The sequence below is a fragment of the Pituophis catenifer genome, unplaced genomic scaffold (genome assembly GCF_029215685.1).
Source record: "Pituophis catenifer annectens isolate HBS135680 unplaced genomic scaffold, rPitCat1.0.hap2 SCAF_2, whole genome shotgun sequence".
Lineage (NCBI taxonomy): Eukaryota > Metazoa > Chordata > Lepidosauria > Squamata > Colubridae > Pituophis > Pituophis catenifer.
Genome location: NW_027256882.1, coordinates 160,957,757 through 160,977,197, shown reverse-complemented (window position 1 = coordinate 160,977,197; position 19,441 = coordinate 160,957,757). Strand labels below are relative to the sequence as shown.

General features: G+C 41.2%; 2 protein-coding genes across 4 annotated transcripts in view; both read right to left on the bottom strand.

The window, feature by feature from the left end:
• Positions 1–1,161: 1,161 nt before the first annotated feature.
• MYG1 (MYG1 exonuclease) lies at positions 1,162–9,958 on the bottom strand. The gene is made up of 7 exons (XM_070934928.1): positions 9,790–9,958; positions 8,336–8,448; positions 7,536–7,695; positions 7,004–7,153; positions 4,715–4,837; positions 3,612–3,793; positions 1,162–1,826 (listed from the first exon to the last, which is right to left on the bottom strand). Exons 1-7 carry the CDS (start codon positions 9,949–9,951, stop codon positions 1,652–1,654), a joined length of 1,065 nt encoding a protein of 354 aa, XP_070791029.1. The 5' UTR covers positions 9,952–9,958; the 3' UTR covers positions 1,162–1,651.
• Positions 9,959–11,962: 2,004 nt separating this feature from the next.
• The window catches only part of VDR (vitamin D receptor), a 95,116-nt gene continuing 87,637 nt past the window's right edge, over positions 11,963–19,441 (bottom strand). For all 3 annotated transcript variants that reach the window (XM_070937914.1, XM_070937912.1, XM_070937913.1), the window contains one exon: positions 11,963–15,441. In XM_070937914.1, coding sequence (XP_070794015.1) covers positions 15,182–15,441 — 260 coding nt within the window. In that variant the 3' untranslated portion in view covers positions 11,963–15,181. The remainder of the gene's footprint in view (positions 15,442–19,441) is intronic.

The following is a 19,441-nucleotide window of genomic DNA, read 5'->3' as shown; positions in this document are numbered from 1 at the left end:
AACATATTCGATAAATGATGTTAGCACTTACCGCTTGTAGCATGAACGTTTTTAATTACAGTACTTTTTAAATTAGTTTTTTGAAAGTGGCTCTCAAAAATGAAAAAAAAAAAAGGATAATGGCTTCTTATGTTGGCCATTTGAATTCTTTTCTATTACTTGAAATCCATTTCAGGTTTAGAATATTGCTAAATAAGTGCCCAAGAACAAGCGCAACATGTTAGTGAGATCACCTATCAGAGCGGTAAATTGAGCTCCTTCCCCCACTCCAGTAACTACCTCAGTTTAAAGATAATTCTGATGTAGCAAATCTGCCTTTTAAAACCAATTTTGGTGCAGTTTAACCACTACACCAAACTGGCTCTCTGAAAAATATTATTTTGCTGTTCCAAAATACTTGAAAGCAAATCCCATTTAAAATGCTGCCTGTTTATGAAAATTCCTAATAGTCCAGAAATAAGGTAGGATGAGATCTAAAAGGAAACCTTCTGGTGCCAATGAAGCCAAAGTAAATGATTGAAGCCAAAGGTCCAGAGTTACTGTCTTCTCCAATCTGGCACTTGGCAGATGTATGAAAAACTACATGCCCCATAATTCCCAGAAGGTACCAAAATTGTGGTCCACTATCACTCCTTTTGTGGCCTCCTGAAATGCCTAAATGGGCATGGCCTAATTATTTTTGCTTTTCCTTTGAAGGAAGGATTTAGAATGACAAAAAGTAGGCCTTAAACTTAAGAGGAGAAAGGCATTCATTTCAGCTCTTAAAAGCCCCATGTCTCTCCCCAAATTAGGACTTTGTATGCCAGCCTTTGCTCAACTTGGGGATATGACCCTAAGTATGCTTGCAAAGTGAACACCCTCTTCCAAACTCAAAATATGCTTGTTGTAGAAAAAGCTGGCCCATATAAATGTGATTAAGCTAATTTGCCTCCATTTCTACAAAGGGAAGGTGGAATACTGATTGAAATTTTAAGGGATTTTGTAATTGGTATGTAATTGTTCTCATAATTTTAGCAGTTGGTGGCCATAATCATCAAGCCTAGAAAAATAGAACACTTGATACAAATCTACTAGAATCTACAGAAAGCACTAAATGAAAAAATGCTACGTAATTGATGATGCAATTTTTCTTAAGCATTTCAGGTCAGAAAATGTAAACTGTTTGGGGACAGAACCTTATTTTATTCATAAAACGTACGCATGAAGCTCACATAGTCCACATTCTTCATATATATTCAATGTAATCTGAATAAGCCACATGCCCAACCTCTCTTCACCCTCAAATGTGTCAGGTTTTTCTGTGGATGCGTTTTCCTTCAAACTCAAAAGACTTTTCTACACACTCAGATCCCAAGTCCTCCTGCAATGAAATCAACCCTTATCTTAACCACTCCTGAAGATGATTTCAATGGAGCCTCTTGAGGATTTCCCTCTAATGCAACGTTTTCTCTTCAACAATTGCTGAATCAAATCTCCAAAAATGAGTGGTTCTGATTGGCTGATTTGATTTCGTTTTAAAAGCTTTACAGCAACCCTACAAAATAAGCCACTTCCCAGGAATACAAACTTCTTCTTTTTTGGGGGTGGGTGGGTGGGTGGGGGAGATGATGATGTGCCAAATGGGACGGTTGACAGGTGGCATCTGATTCCCTCAGTTGGGTTCAGCTTGTTGAGCCAATGTCTTTCGCGCCATTTCCAGTGCACCTTCCTTAGTCCTGTTTCCTCCAATGAAGCCACTGGAATGTACAAAGATACAGTCTGGGATCCCGCTGACCTGGGAGAGATCTTCATCACGTAAACCCCTCCATTCCTCCAGCAATGGCAATCTATGGGGAGGGGGGAGGGGAAGAGAAGAGAAGCAAAATCAGGTGAGCAAGGAGATACAACCTTGCTGTGGAATTCATGTATAACTCTTGAGGAAAGAGGAGAGGAGAGGAGAGGCTGCCTAGAAAACCATCAGACATAAGAGGCCTAGAGCCCACAATTGTTTAGCAGTCGAAGGCAGTTACTTAGGAAGGACCTGGCGAGTGGAAAATTAGCACTTTCAGACCTGCAAGATTCTGTTAATGTAGCCCAGGGGTCAGCAACCTGTGGCTCTGGAGCCGCATGTGGCTCTTTCACTTCTCTGCTGCGGTTCCGTTACTCAAAATATGTGTCACAACAGCCAATGTGTGACACCTGCCGGCACACAATTTATTGAGCTTTTCAACACCCGATAGGCCAACCATGGATAAATCCAAGAAAAGAAAAGTTTCAGAAGAAAACAGAATGTTTAATTCAACTACATATGCTAGCTTTGTGACCACTCAAGAAATAGTCAGGCACGGGAAGGGTTTTGTGGCTCCCAGTGTTTTCTTTTCTGTGGGAAACGGGTCCAAATGGCTCTTTGCGTGTTTAAGGTTGCAGACCCCCGATGTAGCTTTTCAATAAAGCAGGTGTAGCTCATCTAGTCATGTTTCCTATCTGGTTCGCTTGGGAAGCTGAGAAACCTTGAGGGAATGGTCTACAATGGGCTCTTTCAAATTTTCTGGAGTTCACTTTCCAGAGAGCCAGCCTGCCTAACTGAAAGCAAGGGACTGCTCGGCACCTAAAGATTTTGAGGAAAAGGCTACAGAGAATATGGGATGAGGCCTCTGCTAAGATACAATGTGATGTCAAGAAACTTTATCCTGGAAACACTTAAAATATGTTTATTTTATTCAATTTTCAGAACAAGTCATTGTTATTCCTATTTTTTTGTGTGTGTGTGTATATAATGTTTATTTTATTCAATTTCAGAACAAATCATTGTTATTCCTATTTTTTTGTGTGTGTATATACCTTCAACTCGGTTTTAACAGATTGTACTCTTAATTTTGAATAACTGGATTTAATTCAGTTTAAGCAGTAACCTAAGATCTAGAGCAGTGATGGCTAACCTTTTTGCTGTCGCATGCCAAAGGAGGGGGTTGTGCAAGGTGGTGGGTGGGTCATGCCCACATGTGCCCACACCCATAATTCAATGCCCTCCCGCAGTCTGCCCCCCCACGCAAGCGCGCATGACCCCCATCCGTGCACCCCATGCTTTTGGCACTTGATGGCATGGTGGGCCTGCTAGGCCCGTTTTTCACCCTCCCCAGGCTCCAGAGGCTTTCTAGGAGCTTGGGGAGGACTAAAATGGCCTTCCCCACCCCCCTGGAGGCCCTCCGGAGGACAGAAAAAGCCTGTTTCCTGACTTCTGGTGGGCCCGGAAGGCCCGAAAATCAGCTGGCCGGCGCATGCATGCGTGCTGGAGCTGAGCTAGGGCAACGGTGGCATGCCCACAGATATGGCTCTGCGTGCAACCTGTGGCACACATGCCATAGGTTCACCATCACGGATCTAGAGCTTCCCAAGAGTGTGGAATTACAATGTTTTCTACTTACCGCTACTGTACTATATATCTCTCTAAAAGGAAGGTGCTGAACCTAAGATGATACCCATGGTTTGTTCATGGGAAGAACAGACAAAAAATTGATCCGTACCATTTGTTGTGTACTCAATGAATCTGAGGCAACTATTCCACGGTATTGGGAAAAAATATTAATCTTTCTTTCAGGGTGAGTCAAAAGGTGTTGAGGAGCTACACTCACCGGTTCTGAAAGGTTCGCAGCCCTACAGGAACACATTGTACCCGCCACTGGCCACTCAGATCTGTGTATAAGACGAATTTCAGTGGCTTCTTTACATCCATGGTTTGTTCCAGCTGCAAAAGATGCTCTTTCCATGGACAGCCTCCTTGTGCCAGGACCAGAATTTCACCACTAGGGTCCACCTGCCATAGAAAGAGAGGCACACCATTCAGAAGTACTGGTTTTACCAACCCGATGGCTGAAGTATACAAAGCGCTATTAAAACACTAGAGGCATTTATTGCTATATTAACGTAAGTCATAAAGTGCCTTACTGTAGATTCTAGTCCAAAAGTGAATTTAGCATCGTCAGACTGACAGAAGTTTCAGTTCATTTCTCCTAAGATTCTAATCCTCATAATGACATACAGGGAATCATGGAGAAGTATACTGAGTGTCAGGTTCCAATTAATGTACCCTTCACAAACCGAACTCTGAGGCATTCTGTTTCCTCAAAGAACAAATTTATTTAGATACATCATCTTGGCCCAAACTGGTGGAAAGCCAGTACTAAAGGTTCCCATGCTTTCCACCCCACTTAAAGTAAAGGTTTCTCATTTTTCCAAAACAGTATGTCACACTCTCCAATCGGGATAAGGGCTGGTTGCTTGGCGACTTCTCTCCTCCTCCTCTGGCCAGCCGGCCGTTGGAATGTATCTGACTCATTGGCTAACTATATTGCTTTGGCTGAAGACTCCATCCACCTCTACTCTCCCCCTTCAGCTCCAAACTGTGTCAACCTGAATTCACGTGAGAATAACCCATGATAGAAACAAATCCCCCACCAGAAAGGAACCGCCCACCGCCTGGTCAGATTACGCTTGACACTGAGTTCAATGGTTCTAGAACTGGAATGGAAACAAGCAGCAAGTGGCTGTCATGCAACTCTGAATGTATCACCTCTATCCTTCCAACTGTGAGGATACAGCAACCCTGGTGCATCACCAGAAAGCTCCTTTATCACCTTTGGAAAAATGAATGCTTAACCAAAAAAAAAATAGGTTATCTGACAGGTATGTTTGCAAAGTTGTCTCCCTCTTAGGAACTTGTGAACACGATGGGTACCTCAAAGCGCTGTTGGATGGCATCCTCCACAAGGCTGCGTGCAGGGTGCCAACTGCGGTGATAGTAGTCAAGCCGGTCTAAGAATTCGTGGCCCACCAGCATCATGGCCTTCTGGAACCCAGCCTGGAAAAGAAGCATGGATTTGGCAATTACACTCTCAATCCCAGGGCGTTTTTAATTTGGAGCCATGCAATCTGTGCTATGTGATTATAGGGGAGGACACTGCTAGCCACTCTCTCTCTGCATTCCTCAGACAAACCATCATGTGGCTGCCTCTTTCCTCTTAGCAGCGGAGACATCTGTGAGCTGCTTACACAAAGAGGTACCAAGTCAGAATTTCCCAAATACAGGTAGTCCTCGACGTACGACCACAATCGACCCCAAAATTTCTGTTGCTAAGTGAGTCATTTATTGTTGTCCCATTTTATACAACGTTTCTTGCCACGGCTGTTAAGTGAATCCCTGCAGTTGTCAAGTTAGTAACATGGCTGTTAAGTGAATCTGGCTTCCCTATTGAAGGTTGCAGAAGGGGATCGCATGACCCCAGGACACTGCAACTGTCATAAATATGAACTAATTGCTAAGCATTTGAATTTTGGTCACGTAACCTTGGGGATGCTGTGATGGTTGTTAAGTGTGAAAAATGGTTACAAGTCACTTTTTTCAGTGCTGTTGTAACTTTGAACGGTCACTAAACGAACTGCTGTAAATCGAGGAATACCTGTAGCTGGGCTCTCTAGAAAAAAAGATCATTGCCGAGTTGATTATGGGTCGGCAAAAACAGCCATGCAACCTCCAGCGCTGAAAGTTCTAGAACTGTGATGGTGAACTATGGCACGCGTGCCACAGGTGGCATGCGGAGCTATATCTGTGGGCACGCGAGCGTTGCCCTAGCTCAGCTCCAGCATGCGTGCGCATGCCAGCCGATTTTTCGGCCTTCCGGGCCCACCGGAAGTCGAGAAACGGGCTATTTCCGGCCTCCGGGGGTGGGTGGGTGAGGCCATTTTCGCCCTCCCCAGGCTCCAAGAAAGCTTCTGGCAACCTTTATGCTGTCACATGCTATCACAGGGGGCATTGAATAATGGGTGTGGGCACACACATGCGCGACCCCCCCCCCCCCCGCTCCTCTGCTTTTGGCATGCAACGGCAAAAAGGTTAGCCACCACTGCTATAGAAGAGCTGGCACAAGGGTCGTCTTCACTGTGACCCTCCATGGGTAGGCCATTGCCCCACAAATAGATGAAAAAAAGATGGAGGCCGCCTTTGGGGGTGTGTATGTGTCAAAAGACAGCAATATAAGCAGCAGGCTCCATCTTTTTTATTTACATGCTTTCATCGCAGGAGAGCTGGGTTAGTCTACGTTAGCCAAAGACCAGGAGGAGCCTGGTAGCACTTTTTCAGGCTAACAAATTTTATGAAAAGGCATATGTTTGACGAAATCAGCCATCGTTCATAGAATAGAATAGAATAACAGATTTGGAAGGGACCTTGGAGGTCTTCTAGTCCAAATCCCTGCTTAGGCAGGAAACCCTATACCACTTCAGACAAATGGTTATCCAACTTCTTCTTAAAAACCTTCGGTGTTGGAGTCTGAAAAATTATCAGACTCCTGATGTTTTCAGTGCTGCTTTGATTTTGTTTTGGTTTTTTAGATCCACCACAACTTTCCTTTGTATCTGATTTTATTGTTGTTTCTCTGTGTCATATATGTGGGTATATGCATAATTTTGTATTTATTTATTTGTTTGTTTGTTTATTTTGTCATGGTTATATATTGGAGGTGGTGACCCTTTGAGAGCTGTATGCAACAAAATTTAATTTTTAATGTATGCCAATTAGTGTACATTCAAAGTAACAATAAAACTATCCTATCCTATCCTATCCTGTCCTGTCCTTATTGTTAGAATAGAATAACAGAGTTGGAAGGGACCTTGGAGGTCTTCTAGTCCAACCCCCTGCTTAGGCAGGAAACCCTACACCACTTCAGACAAATGGTTATCCAAACTCTTCTTAAAAACTTCCAGTGTTGGAGCATTCACAACTTCTGGAGGCAAATTGTTCCACTGATTAATGGTTCTAACTGTCAGGAAACTTCTCCTTAGTTCTAGGTTGCTTTTCTCCTTGATTAGTTTCCATCCATTGCTTCTTATCCTGCTCTCAGGTGCTTTAGAGAACAGGTGCTTGACTCCCTCTTCTTTGTGGCAGCCCCTAAGATATTGGAACACTGCTATCATGTTATCCAAGCTGGCTCAAAGTTTGCCAAGCAAATCTCTGTCTTCTGAATTCTACCTCAGTGTCTTGGTCCTTGTCATTCCAACGAGGATTCAGGTAGCTCACCCTGGAGCTCACGTTGGTGGTCATGGCGTAGCGAGGCTCTTCATCCCACTGGGAGATGCCATTGTCGATTGCATCTATCTCCTCTATGAAGTTCTCATACAACTAAAAAGGGAGGAGGATGGGAATGAGAAGAGGGTCAGTTCAGCGAGGAATAATTTTTGGAGTGTGCAGGTAAAAGAGGCCATCAACAGCACTCTTTACGTTCTTCCTGTGAATTATGCCTATTGAATCCACTAACAAAAGCTGTTTTAAGTAAGTAAGACTTGATGGCTTTACAGGGCCTTCAGTTACTGCTGAACTACAATTCCCACAATACTTCTCCATTGGACATGCTGCCTTGGGCATTACAGGAACTATAGTCTGACACAGATGTTACTAAGTTGGAGAAAGCTGCTTCGGCTGCTGAAAAGGACTCCGTTATTTCTCTTACTCATGCCAGACATTTTCTTTCACATATCCCCATCCCAAATATGGATCTAGATACCTTGTCATAAAGCAGACACACAACAGGATCTTCCTCCTTTAGGCTCAACTTGTTGGCTAAAATCTGGGAGCCAAAGTGCACATATACCAGCCCTGCACTGCTCAGCTTGGTCTGCCATGGTTTCTCAGGTTTTAGGGTGTGCATTGACTCATTAAATGACCTGTGAAAACAAGGCAGAGGGTCAGAAGAGACTGGGAAGGCAGCAAGAGAGACAAAATCACACCACTTTGAGAAAGAGCTCAGCTTTCCAAATTTCTCTTATTCATAGACTGGTAGAACTGACTTTTAAAAATATATTTCAAAGCTCTGCCTACAACAAGGAAACCTTGCCCAAAATGTGCTTTCCTCTTTCTTAGTGCTTTTCCTCCTTTCTTTTCTCTGTCATTTTTAGATTGTAAGGTCAAAAGCAAAGACTATATTAACAGCATTATACCTGAGTCGAAAGATGCTTTGAAAAGCACTTTAAATTGTTGTTTAAAATGCTAAAAATAAAGATGAATAATGGAAGTGCATTTGGAAGAAGTTCTTTACCTCAGTAAGAAGCAGGACAAGGAATGAAAGGGAAAAAAAAGAGGTTGCACATAGTTTCTCACTTAAAAAAAAGTTCTCCTATGGAGACTCCTTAATGGACACAGCTGGCTAGCAATGATGGAATCTAATCCAAGATATCTGGAGACCATTAAATCTGGGTGATTATCTTTCAAACTCCTCTTGACTTCCTCACCTACTGGATGGTGAGACTTAGTGACCAGGTTAAGATGGCAGCATAGAGAGGAAAAGTTTAAGGAATTCCTTGGTACCTCTGGTGATGGTCGTAGCGGTGCTTCTGAGGATCATATTCACCCCCAACATCCACCACAACATCACACGAGGACAGCAGCTGGGGATCCCGAGTCCGGATAATCTCTGCATCCTAAAGCCACAGTGAGCAGTGTGACAACAACACAAGCTGTGAAACAAATGCATGACTACCAATCTTGTAGCTTCTGACCCTAGTCCGTTCTAGGTTCTGCAACAATTGAGAGGGCAATTTTTTTATTTAACTTCAGATTCCTTTTAGTTAGACAGTGTGCCTACAGGATGAAGAATGCTCCACAATCCTGAGAGGTTGCAGATGCAAGTGCTGACAAAAAAAATATTATAAATTAAGAGATATTTTCCCGTTTTATGCTTCAAAAATTCCAGAAGAAGCAAGCTGGGATTAAAGTGTTTTGTTAAAAAAGAAATTTGGGTTATGATCCTTGTTAAACTGAGGAGACATAAGTTTCCTGAATATGCAAAATTCATTATTAGATGAGATTGCCCAAAAGAAAAAACCCAGTAACACTCCCCCCCCCCATTATCTTTTATTGTAGGTGTGAAAGATACTGAAATATAACGTAGATGTTGGGGCACGTATTACACTCACTCAGATTCTAGCATAAAAAAATCGATATGAAAGAAAGCAGCAGTAAAAACTTCCCTTTTTAAAAATCATACCAGCTTCTATTTCTTACAATTATAAAAGCAGCTTTGGAAACATGTAGATGTTTAATGAAATCTCAGAAATCTGGGACAATTGGGTCATGGTTGTAATTACAGATGCAGGATTAAGAGTAGAGTAAGAATGCCAATGATTTATAATGTGGCAAGAGTGCAAACATTTGCTGCTTCTTGAAAGTAATTGTTTTCTGTTTGTTAATCTCAAGATGCAGGGGCTCCATTCATACCACCGGGTGGAGGAGGGAGAGTAACTTTAACCCAATTTTGGCAACTTGTGGACTTTTTAACTCCCAGAATTCCCCATCCAGCCATGCTGAAGTTGAAGTCCACAAGACCTGACTATTTTTACACCCTCAGCCACCCAATGACTGAAAATAACCCGAAAGATGCTATGTGTATATGTGATGCCTCTCCAAAAGACAGGAAAGCCAGCAAGTTGTGCTTGCCTTAATGGGATCTAAAAAAACACAATCTCTGCACACCCCAAAGGGGGGAAAAAAAACAATTTAATCATGTCAGAAGAAGACAGCACAATGCCTCCCTGTATGTTTGGGCTGCAATTCCCACAATGCCGGCTGATCACAGATTGGAGTCTCAAAATACATGCAAAGCATCGGCTCTCCTCAAGCTCTAAAATGCCGACTGGGCACCATAGGAACTGTAGTCCAACACATGTGGGGGGGACGGGACGCAGAAAAGAAAGGCTGTTCTGGAGAGATTGCACTGGCTTGCCGGGATTGCTTTGTAGTGCCTCTGCAGCGGGACTGCCTACCTGGTAAGGGGGAAGCAGCTTCAAGAGGAAGCACGCGAGCGCCTCGTCGCAGTGAAAGGTGCCCCCGTGGGTGCCGATGCGGGGGTGGCGCGCGCGCTTGGGGCCCGGCATGAAGCTCCGAGTCACACGAGGAGCCCAAGAGAAGAGACGGAGCATGCGCATGGCGGCGGTTGTCCTGCACTTGCCGCCCACCCCCCACCCCGAGCCTGATTTCCGCCGTGTGACGGCGGCGCTTCTACCGTATTCCTGCGAGTTGGGGCGCATAGATTTCTTCTCCCCAAACACTTTCCTCGCGAGACAATTATTCATTCCTTTCACGGGGAAAGAACAAGAAGTAGTAATCCTGCAGACGTTCCGTATCAAAAGTTGTGCAAACCTTACACGCATCCGAAAATCCCTTTCAATTTCTTGTAAAGGAAAAACGATTTCCGAAAAATTTAGGATCCGGTTTTGCGATTGATTGCGCGAGTAAGCCGGACCGGGGACGCACTTGCGAGGGAACAGCAGGGCGGCAAAATTTCCTTCCTTGGGTGAAAAAACTGCGGAATAAAAGTACAGTAAGTTGTTCCTAAAAAAAAACAAAAAACACCTAGTCTGGATATTACTGGAGATAGACTTCCACACGGCCTGATTTATTTCACAGGGATGTTTTTAGGGAATACTCCCCTGGTTGAGCAACTGAATAAAAAATAAAAATAAAAACCAACGTTTTTAAAAAGGCATCGAAGCCTGTGCAAATATTTAAAAAGTATTTTTAAATATTTAAAATTTAAATTTTAAATATTAAAATTTAATATTGCTCCTGCAATATTTGATCCTGCACCCCATTTGATGCCCGTGTGGGGAGGGCCCTTTCTTCACACCCCAAACCATTTGCTTTCAAGGAACAGGATGCAATTAACCATAACAGTCAAGGTTAACCTTATTGATAGGGTTAACAATGCATATGAATATATTTAATAAAGGTGGGGTATAAATCAGATCATACTTCCTCTGCATATTTTCCCTATGCGTGATGTTCCCCAACAGCGAACCTAAACAAACGGGAGCTGTGGGGAACTGGCTAGCTGGTATTTCTGTGCTAAATGCTTTCACTTTTTACCACTTTTGGTAAATGCTTTCACTTGTTACCACTTTTAGCCAGGGTTATGAATTCCACTTGCTGGACTGCTTCAGGCTGAATTTCTAATATTGCTGATAGGAAGATACCTGCACTCCAAGCTAAAAGGATCAGAGAGCACTGACCAGCATTCAAGGAGGAGGTGGGTGAAGGAGTTGGGCATATTCAAACCTTTGTCATCAATTCACTACCGGTGAGGCATTTGTACATTCTGTAGACAGCCAAGACTGCGAGGAGCCCTTGTAAAACTAGAACAGCTGAAATATGAATTTGAGCTGCCTCTGGCAAAAGATGAAGTAAATGCAGTATCCTGTGGAAATATTTTTTTAAAAATGATTAGTGGAGCATCTTCATGTTATGGGCAGCAGGATGTGAGGATAAAGGAGGGGTGAAATCCAGCAGGTTCTGGAGAACCGGTAGCGGAAATTTTGAGTAGTTTGGAGAATCGGCAAATACCACCTCTGGCTGGCCCCAGAGTGGGGTGGCAATGGAGATTTTGTAATATCCTCCCTCCAGGAGTGGGGAGGGAATGGGGATTTTGCAGTATCCTACCCCTGAAGTGGGGTGGGAATGGAGATTTTGCAGGATCCTTCCCCTGCCACACCCGCCACGCCACGCCCACCAAGCCACACCCACAGAACCGGTAGTAAAAAATTTGTATTTCACCACTGGGATAAAGCCATTGATGCTTCACACAGATCTTCAAATTATTTCCTCTAGTGGTTTCATGAAGGGAGTGAAGTGGCAGTGAGAGGCATGCAGTCTCGACATCTAGTTCTGGAGAGCTTGATCCATTAACTTCAAGGTGCCATCTTATTCTTCATGCTAGTTAACATTTAGAAACAGTTTATGCTGCACCATTAAACCTTTATCCCAAGTGATATAATTTTCAATCCTCTAATCATTAAGATTTTCCTCCTTGAGAGAAAGACTGATATCAGTGTTAAATGGAAATAAATCCCAGGGCATTTAAATGATTCATTTCTGAGGAAACATATCAAATTAATCACTCAAAAGGTTTTCTCCGTTTTTTTATTAATAAGATAACCAAGCATCACATTTAAAACTGCAAAACAGTATTCAATCATTCTTTCTTATTAAAGCTCTGGAATATTATATTTAAATATTAGATCTTTATTTGTTAGAAAAAAAGCCAAAAGATGTACATAGGAATAAAAAGATAGCATTCATCTCTTAAATTTCCATCATTCATCATCATCACCACCACCATCATCATCACTACAATTAAAATATATATCTCTTGAAATCATTATATTGATTTTTATAAAGTGCATGACGATTTACTACATAAGGCAACAAAATGGAGATGATTTGTGTTTCTCATCTAGTAAGCTACCTTTCTTCTAACTGTACAGGTTTGGCTTTTACATGCAGAGGTTGAAAAAGAGCCCTAACATCTTTCAGAACAGAGCAGCTTTGATTCAAATGTCATTGTTATTAAAGCCTCTAAAACAAATTCACATGAAATATTTTCAGCCTATACTAAATAAACTGGTTCATCATAGTAACCTGACTGGCTTGTAACGAGCATGATGTTCAAACATTGCTGTATTCAGTTGAGGGCACAGAATTTGAGAGGATGATTAGTTCTACTCCTCTCCTAGGCAGAAAAGCTTTAAGTATTCTCCTCCTCCTCTTCCTCGGCATGGACATTGTTTCCTGATATGGGATGGATTCCAAATCTTACATTCATGACTGCAACACCTATAAGAGCTTGTTATTGTTCTAACCATGAAAAAAAAATGACGAAAATGTCTATAAGGTACAGAAACAAACACCCCCTATAGCATGCTTATGTTCTAGCAGCATTTTAAATAGCGGACAAATTAGCAATGTGTATATTGTGCATTCCATATTCAGTACCTGAATTTTCTTCTAATTGTCTTTCAGTACTTGCTACCACCAATGAGCTCAAATTTGCCCTAACTCCCTACTGTGACTCTAACCATGTATTTGCTGGGGTCATTTTCACTTTTAAAAGTGTTCTTGACTCAAGCATATGGTGGAAACATAAACTCATCCCATCTTTAACATTATTTATCAGCTTAGATGCTGAGATGGAGTACAAATATTGATTAAAAAGCTCATTCAAGTGACCAAAGCTAAGGAGGGTTCATTGGAGCGATGATGCATTTCTGCAGTTGAAGGAGCAAGGTTTAAAAACGGAGATACTACGTCTCAAATGGTTAGCTTGGCTAATGAAAAATCCAATGTATTTTGGGTTGCAAAGGTTCGAGCTTTAATATGCTTTCCCTGCGAAAGGAGCTAGCTGAAGGAGGGGCACCTACATATGCTCACACACATCCAACCACAGGGACTTGTTGCATGTGGGTGGGCTGCCTTTGTGCCAACTCTCAGAGAAGTACAGAAGGAAGTTAAGGCTTTGATGAAATCTTCCAATCCCAGTAATTTAGGCTAATTTCAGAGTAAAACAATCTAATCATTCTAGAAAAAGATAAATTGCTTTGCAGCAAACTCAAGGCACTTTCACAAGAATTACAGGCTAGTCTATTACCCTACTGACACCTAGTGAGCACAGGACAGATTTCAATCCAAATGGGAAATATCTATCTCTACCTTCTTATATCATCTGTAAAATCTAACTAGCACAATCTTTTTTTAAAAAAAATGCTTATCTAATCTGTTCCTGTCTGTGAAGAATAATTATTTTACTTGATATATTAAAATATATAGCGATGTATAGAGTGCAAACTGCTGTTATCACCAAGAATTAAAACCAAACAGAACTACACAATTCTGAATGTTCAACATGTCTTCGAAGTAAGCAATATATTCTACTACCTAAGTTTCAGCAGGAGAACATTCGTCTATAATCATGTTTTCTCTTTCCAAACTGACAATTAACTCATCTTTTAATGGTGCAGTCTTAATAAATCTCTCACCCAAATGTTTGTAGACTCCTTCATCAAATAGAAATTGGTCCACATCTTATTTCATATTATTTGGGACCAATGCAACAAAAAGCTACCTAAACCACATATATTCTTGGTGAAGTCATTATTGATGACAAGATCTTTTCTTTGTCAACAAATGGCTCATATGTACTTAATTTTTCTAGAAATCAAGTAGCCTAGAGGTTGTCAAACTTAGAGTAAATATTTTACCAGTATCAAAAATAAATTAGTTTCAGCCTCCTGAGGATGACTTAAGAACTGACTCAAACATCATAGCCCTAAAATGGAAACAACTGAAAATTGCTTATTCTCTATCAGATAATTAAGCTGCTTTGTACATGATTTAATCTGATCATAGGAATCCTTTCTACAATCCATTAAAAATACAATTTTTCTGAACAAACCAAGCATTCTTGGTTAGACTAAAAGTCAGTATTTTACTTCTGTATTATTCTTCATCAACTTTTAGTAACTAGTAGTGTCAGACACTGTTTAAGGCTGAAAGCGGCAAACATGGCCATGGTTTTAATAGTGCAGAGATTCTGGCAGGAACCTGGTTTTTAAGAATGCACCCATATTCCCCACCGAGGAGTGTATGATTAAATGCAAAGTTTTCCAGTTCCTATTATAGATTATTATGGACTAAAAAAGTGCGGACATATTTCTATGCACTTGAGAAATTGCATTAAAAAAAACCCAAAACCCAAGAAGATGGTTATTTATTCTAACAAATCTTTTTTTCTATTCCTCATTTGGCTAACAAATAGAAGTTTTGCTGCTGTTGAAGCATCTTATTAATTAATTAAATTTATTTCTTAAATTTATATGCTGCCCTTTTCTCTGATAAAGTAACTGTTGGCAAGAAATTATATTCAATAAAAACGAGCCACTTCGATATCTGTGTGTATTGCAATTAACCAGGACTGAAAGCTTTTACTAGCCTATAGAAAGGGGACTATCCAAATTCCATTTTTCATTCCACTCATTCTCTGTGGGTGCTCTTACACAATTGTAAGGCCACATTTCAACTACTGGCTTAAAAAGCAATATTTCCTTTCATCACTGCAAAGCAGCAACAACAGAGAAAGCCATTCAGTTTTGAAGGGCAGATGGGGTAAGATGAATCAGGTTGCTCCTCAGAGAGACTGGAGATGTATATCAAGAATGTGGCTCTTCAGGTAGCATGGGGGGTGGGAGAAGAAATCAAAATTCTCACTGACAGAATATACACAATCTCACGTGGGGTAAAAATTTTCAGTCTGTAGCCAGTGGAAAGCTGGGCTGACACCCCCACACACTCTCTTGATTTCCATGTGCTTTTTCCTCAATGGTGGCTTCAGGAGATTTCATTGCCAAAGACTTCAAGGACCAGTGGAGTGAGCTGCGTGCTATGTTCGGGCAGGAAGGAGAGGCAGCGATATTGCTTGGAATGCTCCTCGTTCAGGCTCCTCAAGTCTGTAAGTTTTTGGATCATCTTGGGATAAAGCAAACGGTTGCCTGGAGGAGGGTGTCGGCAAAGAATATAGGTCTGCAGGATTTGCGAAAGTCGGTCTTGGATGGATTCCACCAGAGCTGTGTCCTGAACGCCAGGGCGATCTAGGAAACAAAGCACACCACACATTTTTATGTGATGGAGGTAGGCAGTAGCGCCTATGACAGGGCCTGTATGTGCTCCACTTTTACTTAATTCCATTTCCCCCCCCCTCCTAATAGTAGTTTCTATGCATTCCTTTAATTCCTCCCCTCCGACCCTAGAGTCACAAGTTGAACTCCTTCAAAATAATTCCGAGTTTCCCCTTGTATCCACATTCCATGTCATATGTCAGAATCAGAAAAGGGAGCATCAAAAAACACGTTTTTTAAAAAAGAAAAAATGGCAATGAAAGCAATTTGTTGGAAGAGAGGCAGAATTTTTCTTTCAATATTTCAGCTATGAGACAGCTTGAACCTTTTAAAGGTATTTTTTGCATTAAAAATAAAACTGAAGTTTGTATAAGCCACAGACCAGATCTATGTAGCTTATGTGATCACAAACTGTTGTCAATTTATCTTTAACTCTCTGCTATTTGTTGTTATGCTTAGAAAGAAAGACACAACTTCTTTTAGATAGGAGAATGAACTACTTTTTTTTTCTTTTGCACAATTACTGGAATTTTCTACCAAAAGTTCTCAAAAGGGATGCTGTTGAGATACCTGAAATTAATGACTGTTTTCTTGTGTCTGTTTGAAAGAAACCATCCATTTAATGAGTAAGACTTTGCTTTAATTTCCTCAGCATTTTGGGTCAAGCAGAAATAGGCTTGGGTCAGAAATAGTTAATTCTTATAACAAATATGCATGCTGATCAGATATTAATCAAACAAACAAACAAACCCAGCAGGCAGTGCAGGTAAGGATGTTTTCAAACAAAGGGTTTCTTTTGCAATTGTTCTGCATGGTATTCCACAAGTAGTTAATTTGTAACTTTCCCCCATTACTCTGGCTTTTTTTTTTTACCGCCTTCAATCTATTAAAAAGGATTGATGCCCATAAAGGTGAGTGGCACATGCCATTATTCTAAAAGTATTGCCAGGGGTGTTCCAGATGACAGCACACCCTTGGCATTCATATAACGGGAATTGTCTCTCTTTTAGTGACCTGTAATTTCGAGACGGGCCTGTGCTACTGAGTCTTACTATTCTCCAAATACATCATAAATTCCCCAGCCCAGTTTTTCCCATCTCTTCAATTGTAGCCAGCAAATGCAAACAAATGCAAGAGGGATCATAGTACAAAAAACAGAAAAAAACTTTTTTAAATAGCGTATGTTGACAAAAATCACTTCCCCACTAATAAATTATAGCATTTTCTAAGGGTGCAAGCACACACACATACACATACACATACACACACTGCTACATCACAGGCAGGGCAGGGACAGTCAAACGGACAGATGTGGCCCATTTGCCATAAAACACCCAGGTCTGTTCTAACGCCAAATCTAGTTTCTGACAAATAACTAGCTTCCTTCAGTATTATAGTCATAAATTGAATGTTTAATTCCCACATTGACACACAGCAAATATATTGAACAAAAATTCTCAAGCCACCTTTCTCTATTCAGCAAGCCAATTAGTCTCCTCTGCTCAAAATTCTCCACTAGTAGTGTGTCTTGTAACAAATCAGCTCACAATTCAAGTTTTCAGCAAGCATTTGGTCCTTTCTTTTTGACAAACCAGCAGTCTATATCTCCGAATAGTAATTTCAGAACCATTTGGCCATTAAATTGTTAATCAACACACTTCTGGAAAGAGGCACCTTGGATCTCCTCTCCTCACACTAGATCTCATTGGTTGGAAAGATGCTTGACACAAACTGAATGGCAAACATTTCTAACAATCCACGTTGTGTAGGGAGTTGCGTTGAATTGCCACAGATAGTTTTGACAAGTGCCGGATCTTTGTGAATGAATTCCTGCTGAATGTATTAAGCAATATTGCAGTCTCCCAGGCTGTCTCCATCCGAGGCTGTATATCAACCTTCTTTTTATATGATGCATTTGAACAGGTCTTTAAGGATCTTTGTTAATACAGGAAAAGTTCATATTATCTTAGTCATTTGTCATCCTTAAGCCTACTTCATCCTTTCACTCTTATTTCACCCTGCTTATCACAAGTAGGTCACAGCAGCCTTTTCTTAAATCACTCCAATTTAATGTCTTTTTACTCATTCCTGTGGCAGGTTGCTAGAAGAGTTAATCAGATTCTATACAGAGACCAGCTGAATCCCCAGACTGTATATTCAATTTATTTGAAGTCTGACTCTGGGCAAGGATGTAATCTGTCAGGGGGGGAACGCACTCTTCTCTTTCTTATTGGACAGCCGTAACATTCTATTTAGATTCCATACATCCCATCTATACACCGTATATTTAGCCTGTCCATCTATACACACGATGAAAAACTATGTTCATTTATAGTTTGATTACTTTCGTAAACATGTGGATTCAAGTTTTTTTGAACCTCTGAGTTACCGAGGCCCTTTTCCATCTGATCTCTGAAATCACCCAATTGTTATCATAAAAAGTGATCTGGTACTTTTTGCGTGGTTGTGCACTTGAGGGCTATATTGACTCATTTTAGAGGAGCATTAACCACACTTTTCACTTCATGTACGGTTTAAGCAACTGCTCAAATATGTCTATCATAGCATGTACTGTCAGAAGTCACTGCCTACTAGGCAAGAGATTTCTTGATACTCACAGTCCATGTCAGCTCACTCTGTTTAGTCATCTCCTAATCTCTCTGCCTTAGGGGGAGAGAGAGGGAGGGAGGGAGGGAGGGAAGTCCATGCTTGGCTGGTATTTAGAGAGTATTCTGATGTCAGAGCTCCTGCCTATTTAATCTGGGGAAAGTCTCCCATTGACACAATGGCAGAAGGTCATAGGTTTTTAATTCCACAGCTGCTTTAATACCATGCAAAACAGCTACACTTATCTTACATCTCTTTTTTTTTTTCATCCTCCGACTTATATGTCAGGCTATTTGGAATTTGCCTAAACCAAAAGTAATTCTTCCAAGGAAGATTGGCTCAATTTTTTTAAAAAACGCGATGTATTGACAAGAAGGGATAGAGATATAATAATTGCAGCAAATAAACTATTTGTCGAGCCCACCATGGCTCGCCACACAAACACAACGATCATGCAATGATTCCAGGGGGGAATGGGCACTGGGTGGTTAGGCTTCGGTTGTGGTAATGGTGATTCACTTGGTGTTGCTGATGGTGGCGCGGCTTATTTAAACGGCGCTGAGCGGCAGTTGCTCTCAGCGCCGACTTTATACGATTCGTACTCGTCTTTTCCTTTAGTGAATTAAACAAGCACTGATCAACCCAACATGGTGGACTGGCTTTGACTTCTTCAGCGTTCGTTCACATAGATGTGGATTGGAAACCTGAGTCTATTCCCAATTTAGAACCATTTCCTGCAAACTGATGAAGAAGTGGTACTTTTTACTATTGTGAAATAGGTTGAAGGTGGTTCACTCTAAACATAGCCTGCCTGACAGGTAGAAAAGGGGCACAACGTGAAGTGAGAATCAGCTATCAAAAAACCATGAATTCCATCAGTAACTGGTGCCACAGAAGAATGAGTGTGAATGGCTGTGGCTAGCAACACTCCGAAATAGTGTATGGAATAGGCAAAATGGGGTAGCTAAAACCACCCCCTACAAATAATACAATAAAAAGTATAGTCACCTAAAACTTCATGTCAACAAAACCTGTACTGCACTCAGGGATAACATAACTAGCATCGTGCAGATTGTACAGCCAGCTCTCTTTTTTCATTAAAATTAAATTTCTGTTCACCTCTGACCTGATGCTCTGGAGAGAAGGTTAGTCCTGTTTTTAAATGCAGGCCTAGCATTCTTTCAAAATACTGGTAAACTTGTGTTTAAAAATCGGCCTAGTATTGTTTCAGAAGAACTCTAAACCTGACAATATAGGAGGCTACATTAGATCTAAGAATCATTTTGGAAAATGATCATAAGCATTATCTAGGCAGATGTATTGGTGAAAGCCAGATTTCTAGTTTTTCCTGCAAGTCAAATGGTCC